Source organism: Dipteris shenzhenensis, chromosome 16 (assembly GCF_047967505.1).
Source record: "Dipteris shenzhenensis isolate YYH24624 ecotype China chromosome 16, Dip_SZ_1.0, whole genome shotgun sequence".
Lineage (NCBI taxonomy): Eukaryota > Viridiplantae > Streptophyta > Polypodiopsida > Gleicheniales > Dipteridaceae > Dipteris > Dipteris shenzhenensis.
This window is the reverse complement of record NC_141611.1, coordinates 23,154,555-23,173,607: the sequence shown is the minus strand read 5'-3', so window position 1 is coordinate 23,173,607 and position 19,053 is coordinate 23,154,555. Positions and strand designations below refer to the sequence as shown.

At 43.0% G+C, this 19,053-nt stretch overlaps 1 protein-coding gene across 1 annotated transcript; it reads left to right on the top strand.

Moving 5' to 3' along the window:
- The first annotated feature begins 2,495 nt into the window (after positions 1–2,495).
- Positions 2,496–18,486, top strand: CRB (chloroplast RNA binding protein). Its single transcript, XM_087387194.1, has 11 exons — positions 2,496–2,645; positions 7,638–7,841; positions 8,231–8,398; positions 8,876–8,962; positions 9,222–9,312; positions 16,836–16,890; positions 17,058–17,118; positions 17,250–17,471; positions 17,686–17,802; positions 17,926–18,015; positions 18,165–18,486. The coding sequence occupies exons 2-11, from the start codon at positions 7,656–7,658 to the stop codon at positions 18,348–18,350; spliced, it is 1,263 nt and encodes a 420-aa protein (XP_087243320.1). The 5' UTR covers positions 2,496–2,645; positions 7,638–7,655; the 3' UTR covers positions 18,351–18,486.
- Positions 18,487–19,053: the final 567 nt, after the last annotated feature.

Here is a 19,053-nt window from a genome sequence, read left to right as displayed (position 1 = left end):
CCCATTAACCACTACAGAGAACTTTGTTTGTTGTACCTATTGTTTGTCGGAGAGGAGCCCTGTATGGATGATAGATTTCCCACATGGCACGATCTTTATTGCCATGAACACCAAATAATAAACACAAACAAAAACAAATTTAACAAAGCCACCTTACCTCTTGAGCCATGGCGCCATGCTACTACAACTTCATCTAGCACAAGCATAAACGGTGAAAACCAATAGCATCACGTAGAGTTGGACCTACATGTGGAGCTTCAGGGGCTCAACAAACAAAACCAAGTCAACAAGGCAATGAATTTCACTTTCACGTGCATGCCAAACAAGCAATTCCATCATGAGTTGCGAAGGCTAAACACCAAGCAACATCTAATCGTCGAAGACATCATGCTAAAGAAACGACTGCAAGTAAAAACACAATTTTGTCTGTTTCTATCTGGAGATGCTAGCATAGGCAAAACATTTACTCTCCTTCTCATAGTTCAAGCTCTCCTCCGTCACTACTCACGCGACCAAGCCACCAACATAGAGCTTCCAAAAGTATTGCTATTGGCAGACAGTAGGGTAAAGCTGCATGGCAAGACAACCATCCACTCTGCGTTGCACTTGCCATTGTTCGTATTATCAACATACAAAGGACTTGCCACAGAGAAGCTGCAAACACTCTCGCAACTGTACAAGGATGTCCAATTGATCATCTTCGATGAAGTCTCGCTAGTCGGTCAAAACACTTTCATTGCAACAGACATGTGCATGCGTGAAATCAAACACAACCACACACAGCCTTTCAGAGGAGTTGACATACTACTCTGTGGCGACTTGTGCCAAGCAAGCCCTACAAAGGACAGTTGGATATTATCGCAAAAGCCATCACCATTGGCAATAATATCCCCTTCAATGTGGAGTGACAATGTGTTGTACTACGAGCTTACGACACCAATGCGGCAACAAAATACTGAGTTCTTGGCTCAACTTAATTGTCTAAGAACTGACTCTCACACTGGCGATGACATCTCAGAGCTTAATTGATTGTATTGCAGGCAGCCAGCTAGTCCACCTGGAGTCCCTCACCTTTTCTTTACAAATGCAGGGAAGGACACACACAACCATAACAAATTCTCATAGCTACCAACAACTCCATACCACATACAAGCCAAGGACATCATGCACAAAACATGCAGCAAAACAATCAACATGCAAACAAGAAAGATCAACTCACTTTCACTTGTATGAGGAAGGAATCCCAACAACATGGACGCCAATCTTTCAAATATCAAGAGAATTCCAGGTTGGAAAAAACCATCTCAACACTATCTATCAGTATCAATTCCCAATTGAACCAACCGCCGCCGCAAGAACAATCAACCGTGCACAAGGCGGACTCCCTAGCATTTGACCCTACTGACATTCGAACACATGGGCTTGTGGTTACACAACACTCTCCCGCGTGTGTGACCCCGTGAACTTATACATCATCAAACCCCTCCAGCAACAAGCGCACATCAAGGTAGACCACGTAGTCATAGAAGAACTCACATGCTTGAGACAAACGTGTCCATGGCAAGTTCAGCAAGTCGACTTCAGCTGCACAAACCTAGGCAGCATGTCATTGTAATCACTAAATACAAGGTCCTTCGTAGCACACAAAAATGACATTTTGTCATCGGAAAGCATGCTTGCTGCAAGTATTTTATGCTAGCAAGAGATGTGCACATATAGCACATACAAACATCCATGCCAAACTTCTCCCACGTCCTAGATCCTGGAGCCCTTGGAATAGCAACTTTTTATAAGAACAACCTTGACTAACTGTTCAAAGAATTAATCGTCAACAATGGAGTTCATTGCTTGCTCACTATTTTTAAACAATCCCAAACAAATGAAATTGCCATCGTAAATGTCTACAAATCACCAAAAGCAAATACAATCACCTTTATTCGAACACTACAACAAATCCTAACATATGCGTAGCATCACGAAGTCACTTACATTGTCGATGACTTCAACATTTGCTACAACAAATGCAGTAAGAGTCTCGATATGCTCAAAGAGTTCATGCAACAGCACGGCATGCACCAGCTAATCTCCTAGCTCAGACAATACATGGGTCTACCATCGACCACATTTTGGTCAAACACCATGCAAGCACATCCCCATGCCATGGAACTAACTACGCCTACTGGTCTAATCACTCAATCGCATACACCACCATTCCAGCCCGATGACATCACCTACTACTTCCTCACCGGTAGGCCCCATGAATAGTATTCATCTTTTTCTCCCCCCCCCCCCCCCTCTCTGTCTCTCTCTCTCTCTCTCTCTCTTCTCCTTCTTCTCTCTCTCTTGGAAGGCCACATGAATGAAATTAATCTTTATGGTCTTGAGTTAGGGTGTGAGCAACCCACAATTAATATAATGTGCATGTTTAATGTAAAAAAGAAAAGTTCTAAAAATGTTGCCACCCTATCAATAAAATGAGTGGTGGAAAACTAAAACGTGAACAAGGAAAGCTAGCAGCTTATCAACTGCAAACAATGGCTGCAAGTCCTTCATCTCTTTCGATCTTCACGAAGTGCCTTTTGTAGCCGGCGTACACTATGACCCTGCTCAGCTAGCTCAGTTTTCCTCACCTTCATATTCCTCAGGTACCTTCCTCGCTCTCTTCTCCTCTTAACCACATTCCTTGCTTGCTTCTCTCCTTCTCGTCATTTGCTCGTCACCTTCTCATTGCATTGCATCCCTTCTCCATCTCTTTCAACTTTGATTCTTCAACGAATCACACCTTATCCCTTACCGCTCCTCCACTTGTTCTGCTCCCTTTCATCCTTAACTTCAAGAGGCTGAATTCGGGCTGCGAATTTGCCCAACATTATGTCTATGGTAGAGCAATGCCATAATGTCCGTCGCTTCTCTCCAAACCGCCGTCTTGACGGGTGCTTGTCCCTCGCACCCAAGTATACAATTTCACTAATTTAAGAGAAATATTTTCAAGACCAGTATGGATTAGACAGTACGCGGCGTTTCTTTGGAGCAGTGAGGCTTCGACAAAGTCTGCCGTTTATCTTCATGAGCCCGCGAGCAATCTACTACTACTACTACTTTTAGACGTATGCTTTGGATAATGAGAACATTTTCTTACAGGACGATATATTCCTACCATTCGGTTTTGAAGAAGTGCCATTCTTGCCAGGCACATGCGTGGTGCGATTGATGGGCTGTCTATTATGGTGATTATCTTAAGGCCTAGAACCGCACTTTAGTTCTGCTCATGTAGGTTTGGCCCTGTTTTTGATTGTAGATGCATTTCAAACAATGTTGTATCTACAATCATATTGATCCCCAGCTACGTATAGTTTTTCAGTGAGCACTTAGAAGCAGTGATTATGCGTTCTTCGTTATGTTTCTGGGCTTAGCCTGCTTCTCGAGTGCTAAGTATCATCATGGTTGGAAGTGCCTGGCTATCGTTCAGGAAGTCTAAAGTGAACGAACTTGGTTATTTTGGGTAAAAGGCAATCGTTCTATCCCGATGCTTGCAGCATATGAGAAACACGAAAAACATAAACAGTGCCCGTTTGTGTTAGGAGCAAGAAAAATCTGTTTATGTGATAGACTTGATGTCCTACTCGGAGAAGAGAAGCACGTGATTGGAAGAAAACCACTATTAGATAATGCATGATGATAGAGTGTTAGCAAGCACGTGCCGTCCTAAAGAGTGGTTTCCATCAATAAGCTAATCATAAGTGTAGAAGTTGCAAATTCTTATAACTCTAGTCACAATTTTCTTTTTTGCAGCCCATGAGTATTGTGCAAAGGACTTAATCACCTATTCATGAAGACAAGTGCATAATGAAGATTTCAAACATGCAGCTTTCTAGAGGCATAACAAGCTTTATGAATGGTGGTAAAAGTAACGGAGAGGAAACAAGCATGCCTTACTTTACCTATGGCGCAGTGGATGGTGCATTCGATATTTAAGTCTTTGCATACTGAAGAGTTAGTATGCTAGATCCCCTAGATCAGGTACAGCCAGACTAGTCATTTTGTGAAGATTTGTGTTTTTAGGCTACCTATGGTATGAGCAAAAGCTCCTTTTGATCTTGGAAATTGTGGGTGTACTTTTTGCATAAAAGGTTTGAAACTTCTTTAGTTCAAGGTTTTCAAGGCTAAAGATTTAAGCACCAATTTACTTTGAACACATTATGTTATTAAGGATGTCCGCCTCCAGCAGTAAGGGACATCACACCCTACTGGCTTGGTCAGGTTGAAACCAAGTTGAGAAATTTTGGGGTCATCTGTTATGTACATGTGCGAAAAGGAGCTAAAGAAGAAGCTTGATGACAAGGCAAGCTGATTCATATTCATTGGCTATCATGAGTGAAGTCTCCTTTAGTGCTAGCCTTGTCATCGCTGATGTGCCCTTCACCTCCAGGGTGGTGAAAGAAACTTGGTATGAAGGCATCTGTATAAATGAATGCTTAAGTGCGTGTGGGTGCAGCTATGTATGTGTGAGAGCATATGTTTACACGATAGTCACAGAGTATATGATTTTCAACCTTGTGTGTGATTGTCATGAGGTTAAAACTGCACTTTTCTGTTTTTAGAAGACGTTTGGCAATGTTCCTGAATTCATCCAAATACATTTAGATTGTTCCACATTAAGATGAAGAAAATCATCATATCATAGATGTTTTGAGAGAATTGGAGAATCATTATACTGTCTCAAAACAGCAGCCTAGATGTGGGGTAAACGTAACATAAAATGATGAGGATGATACCCTCAAAGATTGAGTCGCACCAAAGTGATAAGCATGAGGATCAAATGCAAGTTTGCAGCAAGAAATGCAGTCGATGAAGGTGAAACAAAAGAAATGATAGTGGGCGAGCGAAATGAGGCTTAAGATTTTCCTAAATGCTACTTAAAGACTGAACAAATGCTAAGCTTTGTTTGAGAGCAGCATAGGAACGCACTCAAGGTCAAGGAAAAAAAAAAGGAAAGAAAGTGAACGTCCTTAGAAGGCAGAAGTAGAAGTACGAATACACTCCATACGTAACTAGGGAGTGATTCATGTCATGTGTTGTGCATGAGTAATCTAAGCTGTGTGTGTACCTGATTAGTTCCGAATTGAGGCAAGGAAGGAGATTGTAGGCACATGACACAGTAGAGATCTGAGACTATACAGAGACAAAGAAACAAGTATTGATAAGATGTCCCAGGTACTACAAGATTCAAGGCCACTACCACAAGGATATCAAGACATGAGTTGGATCATTGACTACCCAGATTAGGGATGCAATGTACTTTTTGCACACAAGGTCACCAGACTACAATCCAAACTCATAGAGGAGCCCACATTCTTTGAGCCCATTCTCACCAACAGAAAAAGGACACAGCCCCACAAGTTCTCACTGCATCCAGGGCACCTTCGTTGCCGTGTCACATCAGGCTACCCACAAGTGCACCCCATAGAGGAGTGAAGGATGACAACATCAAATCTCAGACATATTCCAAAGACACCAAGACTCGCAACGAAACCCTGTGGCATGAATCTTTATTGACTCATGGCAATCCATAACTCATGGGAGAGGGGGGATTTGTAGGTATTCAGGTCCTCATTTTACTCAATTGGAGAAAATGCTCTCTGTAGGCGGCCATTTTGGTGGCACGTGGATTTATACCTGTCATAGTCAGTCTCTAGATCTCCTATTGTTTTTAGGCATAAGAAATGCACATAGTGTGTACTAGCATGGGGGGGGGGTATGATTAATGAACATGCATGATGGAGTTTATGGTTTTCAACCTTGTGAGTGACTCTCATGAGATTAAAACTGCACTATGTTGTGTTTTTAGAGGATGAGTTTGGGAATGTTCCTGGATTCATCTAGGTATATAAAATGAACATGCAATGTGAGTGAAACCATCTGGTAACCCGTGCGCCTCATCACTGTTAGCTGCGAGTTGCATGGACGATGAGGTAGTGCTGCATGTTGGTCTCTATCCCTACTAACTTGGCCCAATTTTGGCATTAATTACAAATTTTGTGGATTGAAATTGAGAGGTATGTAGAGTGAAAATCGGATCTTCTCTCTTGTATGTATGTAATAAGTCAAACTTTTACAAAGTGTGCCTACTCCTGTTGGTGTAACAGCTTTGCAGCTCTTTTGGATGTCAAGTGGGGCCTATATGTGAAAAGGATCTTTGCTTTTACCCTCCTCCCTTAACTTTTGGGTACAATGAGCAGAGTGCCTGACACTCAAGAAAGCTCGGATTGTAATTGAGCTACACCTTGTTGATCCTCTCTGAACACCATTTTAATTAAGCTACACCATGTTGATTCTCTCTAAACTGTCTTCACTATGGACAGTCCACCTGGATTCCAAAGTTGAGTTTTAAGCTATTATTTTTAAATTTAGTTCTTTTTACTCTTAGTTTTGTTCCATCTCTCTTACAACCCCCCTTCTTCCCTTGTCTCTTTTTCTCTCTTCTTTTTCTTTGCCCGTCTCATTAAATTTTGAATTTGTAAGGCTAGTTATATTCTAGTCTATGAGGGTATATGCTTGCTGGTAGGTTGCACAAGACAGTAAGTGTTATCATGAGGGCATGCAATGAGTATGGAGATTCCTACCTCAGGGGACATTGATCTCTTCCAGGACATGAGGCAATGGACTGCTATGATAAAGCAAAGGATTTTTCCCACCCTAGTGTCTCTAGAAAATTTAGCCCCTCATTAAAGCAAAATAACTAGTAAATGAGTGGGTTGATAGAACCACGATCAGCCCCTGTGAAGTAAAGAGCTTAAGGAAATGCCATGAGATGTGCTTATGACATTTTTTTCCCTTTTTCAACTGGAGTCGAGAGCCTAGAAGAATCACACCAATTCTGGCATGTTTATTCTGGTATTAGATGCCAAGAATGAAGCGTGCTATTAATTTTTTTACTTATATGATCTAATAAAGGATGAATATAAAGAGCGACAGCTCAGATATTGACTTTCACCAAAATGTTGATGAGTGGTAATACCAGGGATACTGAAATGGAGATTTGATTATTGATGTTGCGAGGATAAATCATCCAGTAAGACTCAAGTTTGCTAGACAGAGTCTTGTTGTAAGGCAATCTTTTTTCTTCTCTTTCATTTTCTCTTTTATTTTCTTTGTAGATTTTTTATCTTTAGAACAACAAAAATTCTAAAGTTGTATGATTGGACTTATTCTAGTCTCACAAAGGTATATCTTGTTGTAAGGCAATCTCCTCACCTTACTGAGACTAACCCACTTTCATTATTGAAAGCACATCATTTGCCTGTACAGAAGCCATTTTGTCCGGATCCTTTTGTTTCACTGAAGCTGAGGACCAGCCATTGACACTCTTAAAAGGTTTTAGCTTCACACATTATGAATGTGTGTGGTTCTGTATGGCTTGGGTTTTATATTGGTAGCTCTGCACTCAGTACACAGATATGAGACCTCTCTTAGAGAATGTATTCAGGATTGTCTCAGTTCAGTTTATTTACTACCCATTACCTTTTTGCATCGCCTCATATCTGTTTGCATTAGCTGTCAGTTCTAAACATGAGTGTATATACTTCATAGACAGCAGCCTCTAACCTTTTTTTTAAATCTTGTGACTGCATGTTTAGGTGGTCTGTTTTGTACCCATGGCAGCTCTATCTATAACCTCTCCTCAGTTGGGTGGCCTTACAGCAGCATCGTATTCATTGGATAATTCAAATAGTGGTTGTTCTCCAAATGTTCCACTTTGTGCCTCTCTGAAGGCTTCGTTTGGTGGCCTGCACAGCATTGACAGAGATAGTCTGCAGCATCAATTTTCAAATTTATTCCTGGTGAGTGTATATGAAGGGATTTGACCTTTAGCATAATCTTTTATTTGTCTTGCTCGTGGCATGCTACCTGCATCTAGTGAAAAGCTGAAATTTTTTTTCGTAGTGCATGTTGATAGATTTGTCATACGTCAAATACTCTGTTTGCTTATATTGAGAGATATTAAGTAAAAGCTAGTGTCTTCTGTTTTGGGACAACCAATGGTGCTAATAAATGAGCTGTCACATGGTTGCATTGAAAAGCAATGACCTATCCCACTGTATAGGACATGTCGGCATTGTCTACTGTCAAGATCCAGATTGTGATGTTGTTTGTTTTGGGGCTACGCACTTATGCTTCGTTGGTCTCTCAACAAAAGGAAAATGAGATTTTCAGAATGAGTTGTATGCAGGCCCAAAATGTGCGTGTGTTTAAAAGACACAACAAAGGCTCTGCAAGATGTTCTATTGCTGCAAGTGCGTCAGTGAAGGAAGTAGAGAGCAAGAAGATTTTGATGATGGGGGGAACTCGCTTTATTGGGGTCTATTTGGCACGGCTTTTAACAGCAGCTGGCCATGAGGTATGTTATATTGTTAGGTCTTTGCACATTTCTTCCCATGTGTATTCTCCTTCTTGTCAATCTATTCACACTCATTTCTAAAGAAATAGCCTCTAATTCTAACAAAATGCACAGGCTCATAGAGTGAGTGGTCAAGCATCATCTCCTTCCCCTAGGTGTTTGCTATTATAAAGCACATTGTGGATATTGCTTTGTTGGGAACAATAACCTATCCTTCCACCACCCCCCAACAACAACAACAACTTTAAAAAAACCCAACCCCCTTCAAGAAAAACTTAAATGGCAACCTTGAGACATGGGATTCAATTAATGAATCCTTAGTCATGGTACTTTAGATGCACCATAAACCAAGTTGTGCTTATAGTTATTGAAAAAGAAATAAATTTGTCATTTTTTAGCAAGCCAAGGTAAGTGTAAGCTTAGTGCATAGCTTACTTTGCAGTACCATGTTATAACTGTTGCTCTTGCTTGTTGAAGGTAACTCTCTTTACTCGAGGGAAAGCTCCTATTACACAACAGCTGGCAGAGGAGAGTGATGAAGAATATAAAGAGTTCTCCTCCAAAGTAAGTCAAAACCACCATTTCTTGTGGGATGGCATGGTGGTTGTCAAGCTATGTTGTCCTGTTCTTTGGTTGTTATGTTCACAGCTTGTTTCTTGCTCATTCAGGTACAATATGTTACCAAATTGAGTTATTTGTTTCACGAGGAAGTTTCATAAGGGCAATGCCTTGATGATTCACGATTATGTTATCCATTAATGTACTTATATAAGGAAATGTCCAAACGTGTTAGGCTTAAGTTATTACAGTCTGCATAATGCAGGTTAAGCATCTTCAAGGAGACCGACAAGATTTTGAAGGGCTGAAGAGCAAGCTTGCTGGGGCAGATTTTGATGTTGTGTATGACATTAATGGTATGTTCATATGCATATTTAAAGCAGAAATTTAGAATGGAGAATGACTCAAGTTTCAAATGCATGCTGTCTACTTGAGTTACATGTCACGTTTGTTAGAATTCAAGGTTTAGTTTATTGTACACATCAATATACATGTGGGATTTGAGGTGCGGGTCTGGACCGGGTTCTTTTTGCTTAAATATAGTGTTACTTGTCAAAAAAGAATTAGGTGAGCTGCCTATCCAGCTACTTTATAAGAATTCCAATATGTCATACTAGATTTCTAAATCTTGTAGTTGGCTTTTGTAGGGTTGTGGATCTTTGTGAGCATCTTCTGTGCTCTTGTGTATGCCTCTCTCCCTTGTGTGAGAATCTACGGCTGAATGACGACAACTGCTTTGTCCTGTATTTTGTGTCTTTTGTAGTTCCACGGATTAAAAGTTTCAGTTTAACATTAAAAACAAATAACAAGTCACATTAGTTCCTTTGAAATTGGTATACATGGGAACTTGGAAAATGCCTCATGTGGCAATAATTGATGAGCTAACTGCAAGGGGACCAGCCTCATCAACGACCACCCAAGTTCTCGAAAGCTGAAATCTGGTCTTTTCAATCTAAATCAACACCACTATGACATGCTCCTCTCCATTCCTTTGTTTCTATTATCCCCAAAATCAAGCGTCAATGAAAACATTTTTTTGAGTGCTCTTTCATACATTTGTATTAGGAATTGGGACAGCCCCCTCAGATGAAGTGAATAACATCTGGCGAGTCCACAGAACTACGACATTCATCAGGCATTCCATAATCCTAGCATTTCCATAGGTATGCCACATGCATGTCCTATTGCAATTCCAGAGTTCTCTATCAAGGCAATAGGTGACTATGATGTCTTTCTACTTCCCTTTGTTAGGCATACACTCAATTGATAACCAAGAGAGGTTTAGTGGTTAATACCCGTAGAAACACGTGTCAACCAAGTAGTGGTTGCATGTGTTGTTATCATGTTCTCCTTTAGTGCTAGCCTTCTTCATGGCTGAGTCTGCCCTTGTTAGAAATGACCCAACAGAGGGTACGCATAGCGGAAGACTGATAGTAATGCCCAGGAGCTCACACAGTGTGATGTGGGGTGTGGAATCACAAACTTCTTAACTTATGTGCATAGATGTGCAAGCCAGTAAATAGACAATGCTCAGAGACAAATATAGAAGAAACTCTTAATATTTCCGTCCATCCACAGAGTAGGACAGGATACAATACCAACAGGTTCTACTAGATGCCAAGCACTTCTAGATCTCTGAGCCCGTGTGCTCCACCTCGAGCATATGTAGACTCTCTGTCTAGATCCCTTCCACCTTGCTGTCCGGAAGCCAGCCTAGGTGGGCAGCACCTTGAGCTCGTCTGCAGCCCTATGTCGGCCTCCTCCTCTTGTGTGTATGTCCAAGGGTGGGCCTGTGGCTGCTGCTGTCTGCTCCCCAACTGCTGCTTCAAGTGATGAATGAATGAGGCCCAATGGCCTCTTTATATAGGCCCAAGGCTTGCTCCACAAAAACCGACCAGCAGCATCATTCTGGCCGACCCAAACAGGCCGACCAGTCTGCTGGAAAACCGCCCTTAAAGGGCTCTCATTACAAGGGCCCTTGGCCCACAATACCAGGGCTTTGGCCCTCCTTTCAAGGGCAGATGCCCTCCTATATATTCAGGGTCCAGCCCTTTTCTGCCCTGCCATTTTCTAGGCATGGTAGGCTGGCTGGAACCAGCCCTACCAGCCCTATGCCTGGCCGATCAGGCTGCTGGTAACCCCCACCCTGTTGCGCCTCTGCCAGGCCCCTCTCCAGCGCCATACAGATCCGATAAGCCTCCGTACAGCCCCGTACAGTGGGGCCGTACCCTGCTGATGCTTTGACAGCTGCCCACATGGCAGCTCATGTGCTGCCCATGTGACAGCCCCAATATCTCTAGGTTCACCTCCCCCATGCTCTCCTTATATGGGGGCTTACAAATGGGGAGGTGACCATTCCAACACCCCCTCTCACCGACACATCCAGCCCCAATGCCCACACATCGATGACAATGTTCCAGTAACTCCCTGATCGTAGTCCTCTGGAACATTTCGATGTCGAAACCTTTTCTTGGCTTTTCATCCAGTGGCTCCTTCTCCACCAGGTCTGGTTCAGCCTCCGCACACCATCCTGGTACATAGGTTCATCTTTGGTAGCACCTCTTGGCACCACCTCCTCCACTCACGTTCCCGTCTTTGAACTTGAGCAATCCAGTCGTCACGATCTTCCAGCTGTCCTGCTCATAATGAGTGAACAACCTGGAGTCTTCAAGGTACCATGCTCTAAGGGTCTATTTCAACCCGTCCTTCCTTTGGCAAGATCTGCAACCAGTGAATCTTTCTAGATAACTTGGACCATGAACTCTCGTTGAGTTCTCAAGCAGGTACTCTTTTGGCTTCAGTACTCTTTGTCCATCACCTTGTAGCAATCTGCCTCCGAGATTTGAAGAAGCACCAATACTTCCCCTTCTGCCTTCGAAGAAGCCAATTCCTTCCAATCTTGTATCACCTAAGACAAATGAAGAGCAGAGTCTCTCCACAGCATGCTATAAAGGCTCAAATGCAGAATATCAAGTACATACCAAATTGTTGAACTGAAAGCAAACCCTGTACCTCATCGAGGCACCCACCAAGAGCCTGTGTAATCCTGTACTGTCCCCTTCTGAAGTACAGCATCCATCTGACCATGAGACCCCAGGGCCCTCCATGGAATCCACCCTCGTGTTAGTGTCAACAGCCATGCGCCTGGAAGGTACCAAGCGCTCCATGCTGTCCATCACCTTTACAAAGGCATCTGACTCCTCGTCGACCCATATCTCTATGTCAGACATCCTCATTGTGATTTCTTGGTCAACATATCTGACCTCGGTAACACTCGGTGATGTCCCCAGGAACAACTCTTCGATTACCAGATTTGCTTTGGCCTCTCCCTCTGAATCTAAGTCGGACTCCTTCCTTATGTTTTTCTGATCTGCCTTTTTCTTTCTGCAGTCCTTTGCAAAATGTCCTAGCATATCTAAGTAGAAGCACTTCTTCTGCTTCCTCTTGGAAGTGTCTTCGTCATCAGAGTCGTCTTTCTTGGACTTGCCACGGTTAGGCTTGCCCTTACCTTTGCCAACGTAATCCTTCACTAGCATCGCCTTGTCGTCTTTGTCGTCGTTGTAGAGCTTCTCCCGAGCTTCCTCCTGTAGCAATAATGGACCCAACTCCTCAAACGTCAGAGGTTTGGTCCTCTATGCTACAATCACGGTCGTAACAAAAGCTCTTGAAACTCCGAGGTAGTCTCCTTAGTACCATCAAGGCCAAATGGCATGAGTCTGTCTTTTGACCAACTGTTGCCAAATTAATCCCTCACCACCTTGACCTTCGTCAAGTGGCTATGTACCGTATCTCCTTCTTCCATATCAAGATTGTAGAGTTGATGGTGAAGAAGCAAAATCCAGGAGGTGTTGTTTGTCTCATATAGATCCTTCAGAGTGACCCACGCCTCTACTGACGTCTGGGCCATTTGGATATGTGGAAGAACAGTGTCGGTTGTAGTCCCTATGATTAATGCCAAGGCATGGGCATCTCTGTCTTTCCTAGCTTCAAGCTCCTCTCTGTCTACTGCCATGACTATCTTCCCTTGCTTGTCCACCATGTCCTCCGGCTTCGCCTCCACTCCCGTTATCAGCTTGCACAACTTCCGAGCCACTAAATGACTCCAGATATTCACTTTCCAGATCGGGTAGTTGGACCCATCCAGTTTCCCAGAATCTTCGAAGTGAGGGATAGTGAATGAGAGAAAACTAGGCGAGGAGAAAGGGAGAGCACGGACTGTAGAGGCTGTAGCGATCGACATCTCTACAGTAATACCACACAACAAAGTCAACCATACTCAATTTTCAGTAGACCAGAACTCTGAACGCACTTGACTGAACTTGAGTCACCCTCCTTCTCGCAAGGGCACAATCCTCCAGTCGTGGAAGTTGATTCCCTAGAGCTTCTAAATTTAGCGTCGTCCTTCAGCAAGGTCCCTGCCTTCAGGCTCCCACACCTATGAGCCTCCTACTTGGGCTCTGATACCATGTTAGAAATGACCCAACAGAGGGTATGCACAGCGGAAGACTGATAGTAATGCCCAGGAGCTCACACAGTGTGATGTGGGGTGTGGAATCACAAACTTCTTAACTTATGTGCATAGATGTGCAAGCCAATAAATAGACAATGCTCAGAGACAAATATAGAAGCAACTCTTTATATTTCTGTCCATCCACAGAGTAGGACAGGATACAATACCAACAGGTTTTCCTACTAGATGCCAAGCACTTCTAGATATCTAAGCCCGCGTGCTCCACCTCGAGCATATGTAGACTCTCTGTCTAGATCCCTTCCACCTTGCTGTCCGGAAGCCAGCCTAGGTGGGCAGCACCTTGAGCTTGGTCTGCTGCCCTATGTCGGCCTCCTTCTCCTCCTGTGTGTAGGTCCAAGGGTGGGCCTGTTGCTGCTGCTGTCCGCTCCCCAACTGCTGCTTCAAGTGATGAATGAATGAGGCTCAATGGCCTCTTTATATAGGCCCAAGGCCTGCTCCACAAAAACCGACGAGCAGCATCATTCCGGCCGACCCAAACAGACCGACCAGTCTGCTGGAAAACCGCCCTTAAAGGGCTCTCATTACAAGGCCCCTTGGCCCTCAATACTAGGGCTGTCTAGATCCCTTCCACCTTGCTGTCCGGAAGCCAGCCTAGGTGGGCAGCACCTTGAGCTTGGTCTGCTGCCCTATGTCGGCCTCCTTCTCCTCCTGTGTGTAGGTCCAAGGGTGGGCCTGTTGCTGCTGCTGTCCGCTCCCCAACTGCTGCTTCAAGTGATGAATGAATGAGGCTCAATGGCCTCTTTATATAGGCCCAAGGCCTGCTCCACAAAAACCGACGAGCAGCATCATTCCGGCCGACCCAAACAGACCGACCAGTCTGCTGGAAAACCGCCCTTAAAGGGCTCTCATTACAAGGCCCCTTGGCCCTCAATACTAGGGCTTTGGCCCTCCTTTCAAGGGCAGATGCCCTCCTATATATTGAGGGTCCAGCCCTTTTCTAGGCATGGTAGGCTGGCTGGAACCAGCCCTATGCCTGGACGACCAGGCTGCTGGTAACCCCCGCCCTGTTGCACCTCTGCCAGGCCCTTCTCCAGCACCGTACATATCCGATAAGCCTCCGTACAGCCCCGTACAGTGGGGCCGTACCCTGCTGATGCTTTGACAGCTGCCCACATGGCAGCTCATGTGACAGCCCCAATATCTCCAGGTCTACCTCCCCCATGCTCTCCTCACATGGGGGCTTATAGATGGGGAGGTGACCATTCCAACAGCCCTTCACCTCCGGAGTGCCAAAAATGGATGCTCAAGTATGTGTGGGTGTGTGGATTTGTATGTGTGAGATCATGACAATGGTCCACCCCCTGTTGGGTGCTGATGATGTCAGTGGGGATGTCATATTATCTAGTCCCTGCTATGCGTGATGGAGTTTATGGTTCTCAACCTTATGAATGACTATCATGAGATTGAAATTGCACTATGTTGTGTTTTTAGAGGATGAGTTTGGGAATGTTCGTGGACTCATCTAGGTATGAGCTTAGAGAATCGACATATATCTACAAGATGGATATTCGGTCTTGTATGAGTCATGATGTTGAACGATTTGGTCTTTGGGTAGATGTTTCTGGAAGCTTTAGATTGCTTTGGTTTCATGTTTTTGCAATCTCAGAATCTACTTGAGGTTTGGGAAATATTGGCACCTGATCAGTTGTTCCTGATCCTAGAAGACAGAGATATATTGGCTCTCACTTGTTTTATTTTTCTCTCATCTATGTGAGATGCATTTTGAGTCTTGCTAAAACATAATCAGGACTTGGGAGTGGCGTCCTCAACCAGAGGAAGGGATTGTGAACGCCACAAGCCATAGCTGGCCTCCTTAGTGGTAGTTTGAGTGAAAGAAGGGATGCTTTACCCTTACTATGCATTGTTAAGACAGCCACTCGTGCTGCAGTAGTCTATTGGTCATGGGGTTTGCAGCAAAGGCCTGCCTTCTGTAACAAGCATTGTAGTAATCACTTTAAGGTGACCTTTAATAATGGATGCTCAAGTATGTGTGGGTGTGTGGATTTGTATGTGTGAGAGCATACTTTTATACTATGGTCTACACCCACTGTTGGGCGCTGATGACATCAATGGGGATGTCATAGTAGCTAGTCCCTGCTATACGTGATGGAGTTTATGGTTATCAATCTTATGAGTGACTATCATGAGATTGAAACTGCACTATGTTGTGTTTTTAGAGGATGAGTTTGGGAATGTTCCTGGATTCATCTAGGTGTATGCTTGTGCCGTATTAGCAGACATGCAAATTTCACCTTGTTAAGTTTTCGTCCAAGTTGCGGCTTGCTGGTATTGCGATAATTCTTTCTATTTTAAATGGTGTGTTGTCCTATCAGCTAGATTTAGATTTAGATGCTCGTTTGGGAGAGACTAAAATGAAATCGTTTAGACTTCACAAGCAGTTGTAGCTTGAATGACGAGATTTGGACTACTTTTTGATTAGCCTTCTCCTTTAGTGCTAGCCTTCGTCATGGCTGAGTTTGCCCTTCACCCCCGGAGTGCCAACAGAAACTCAGTATGAAGACTTTGTATAAATGGATGCTCAAGTACGTGTGGGTGTGTGGATTTGTATGTGTGAGAGCTCATAGTAGCTAGTCCTTGCTATGCGTGATGGAGTTTATGGTTTTCAATCTTATGAGTGACTATCGTGAGATTGAAACTGCACTATGTTGTGTTTTTAGAGGATGAGTTTGGGAATGTTCGTGGATTCATCTAGGTATATGACCTTCAATAATGGAGTTCTGGTTCCTAAAGCACTGCTCGATGAGACTTGACCGCACATTTATTCTCTATCAATTGCTCAATGGTCCCTATTATTCTTAGCTAGTTTACCTTACCTTCGCTATGAACAGTCTGGCCTTCCATTTATGAACGCTGATTGGAGCCACAATTAGCAGGTTTCCAAATCTTGCACTTGTTTAAGGATGGTTTCATAGCTCTTTTCCACCATAAGTGGATCAAGGAGGGCGACCTGTAGTATAAAGACAACATTAAATAGTGGACTAACAAACATGAGTTCAATGATTTGTGGCAGACTAACAAGCACATGTTATATAGTTCCTTTTTCTACGTTGGCTTTTGACTTGAAATCAGTCTTGCACAAGTCTGTCAAGTGTCTTTATTCATATCTGTCTAGTGTTGCTTCCTTTCTGGAACTTTGAACATCAAACCTCTGTTGAGGTTTACACATTTTAAAGTTAAGAAGATTGGCTTTTTTAAAAAAGTTTAATAATCATATAGCCGGGATATCAAATTTTGTGCTGACGAAGAGAATTAATAGAGGACAAGTATGCCTGATGTATATTTTTAAAGTCAACCTTAGCAAATTCCACCTCAACTGTTTTTGGCCAGGAAGAGAAGCAATAGAAGTGGAACCCATTGTTGATACTTTACCTAACCTTCAGCAGTAAGTGTCCTTCTAGGCTTTTGCACGTCTCTTTGTGTTAAAATGTATCAAGACCATTATCTTTTTGCTGCAAAATGAAAGAGCAGTATCCTGACATATCAAGTTTGTATATTCCCCAACGCTTGCTCATGGTATGAACCTGAAAGCTTCTGGTTTTCTTTCTACAGATACATATATTGTTCATCTGCTGGAGTTTACTTGAAGTCTGATCTACTTCCACACTATGAGGTTTTTAAACCATCGATTTCTCAGCCCAATAAGAGATATTACTTTTAGGCTTTTTTTTCCCTGCTTTTCTGTTTTACTCGTGCATTTGGGAGCCACTTGGCTTTTATAAATATTCTCAATCTATCTTGTAGGCAGACGCTGTTGACCCGAAAAGCAGGCATAAGGGAAAGCTAGATACAGAATCATTGCTTGATAAAAAGGGTGTGAACTGGACATCCATTAGACCTGTTTATATTTATGGGCCCCTTAACTATAATCCGGTTGAGGAGTGGTTCTTTCATCGGCTCAAAGCTGGCCGGCCAATCCCAGTGCCAAGCTCAGGGCTTCAGATCACTCAGTTGGGTCATGTCAAGGTCGTTTCCAGATTGAAATGTTATGATTTGTCATCTTAGGATAGGAATTTCCATAAGGGTAAATAAAAGTATGGTTTGATAGTTATTGCAAGTATGCGTTACCGTCGATCACTCTGCATGCAACAGAGAAGCCTTTCAATACCTATATTTCCTCTCTGCTGTGCTTTTTCTGCTTGCATCTTTCTTATAAACCATTTTGTGTTTATTCGTACAGGACCTGGCTAAAGCGTTTTTGCTTGTGCTTGGGAATGAAAAGGCCAGTCGGCAGGTTTATAACATATCAGGAGAAAAATATGTCACATTTGATGGCATTGCCAAGGCATGCGCCAAGGTATGAAAGTCAAAAGGACATTGTATCTTGATATATCAGAGTCTATATTTTTGTCAGCAAGTCTTATATTTTGTTTCCAATGGACTGTTCACATCAGTATTCTTAAATGGGTGCTTGTTGTAGGCGGGTGGCTTTGCTGCCCCTGAACTTGTCCATTTTAACCCAAAGGAATTTGATTTTGGAAAGGCAAAATCGTTCCCTCTTCGAGATCAGGTGAAGAATCCTCCTCAATTGACAACCATTATTTCAATCAACATATGTACCATTATTTCAATCCATATATGTATTGCATATATATTTCGTATACCAACATTGAGCTGTTGGACTGATATGCCATGGCTTCAACTGTTATTGTCTTGCAGCATTTCTTTACATCGATAGAGAAGGCACAGAGAGATTTGGGATGGACACCTGAATTTGGGCTTGTAGAGGGTTTGACAGATTCTTACAATCTCGACTTTGGCCGGGGAACATTTAGAAAAGCCCCTGATTTTAAAGCTGATGACATGATTTTGGAGAAGCTTGGCAAGGTCGTTGTAGCATTGTAGGTAGGACAACTCGAGCAATCCTGGTTATTGCTTGCCTGTATTGATATAAGAAGATATGCAGCTGTATGCAAACATAATTTTAGCTAGTCAAATTCGTTCGCTATGCAATGCAAAATTTTGTCTAAATTGAAAATTAGTCCTTGTCATTGTCTCCTCTTGGAAAGTAAGGTGTGCGGACGACATGCACATATTTACGGGATGGTTTCAAAGAGCTGGACATTTCTTCTGCTAAAAATCCTAGAATGTTTCTGAAGGGGGGCGTGTTCCAAAATGAACAAACATATAAATCATTCATAAGGCCTGCCGGAGATCCAACTAGCGAAAGAGGCCGGAGTCGATGAATTGAAAGCGACGAGAGAGAGAGAGAGGCCCTAAAAATGTGGAGGAGCAAAATAGCAAGTAACAAGTGAATACATTCAAGAGGCTTGCCCTGGCAAAGCTGAGAGAGAGAGAGAGAGAGAGAGAGAGAGGGAGAGAGAGAAGAAGAAGAAGCTTAGATTGAAATTACTATAATGGGATCTTCGCTTGTTATAGAAATCACCATCACTTAAGGCCTAGCCCAGGGGCAAGCCAAAAATCGTGATTTTTTCAAAAAAAAGGCCATTTTCACCTTCACCTTCACTTAGGTCTCCCTATGGTAGGCCAAAAAGTGAAACATGATGGCCGGAAAGAGATGGAAAGAGATGAAAAATGCAAATGCAAA

Coding starts and splice junctions, on each gene's coding strand:
- CRB (XM_087387194.1), top strand. CDS start 7,656: ATGGCAGCTCTATCTATAACCTCTCCTCAGTTGGGTGGCCTTACAGCA. Junction 17,472..17,685: donor CTCAGTTGGGTCATGTCAAG/GTCGTTTCCAGA, acceptor TTATTCGTACAG/GACCTGGCTAAAGCGTTTTT. Junction 17,803..17,925: donor TTGCCAAGGCATGCGCCAAG/GTATGAAAGTCA, acceptor TGCTTGTTGTAG/GCGGGTGGCTTTGCTGCCCC.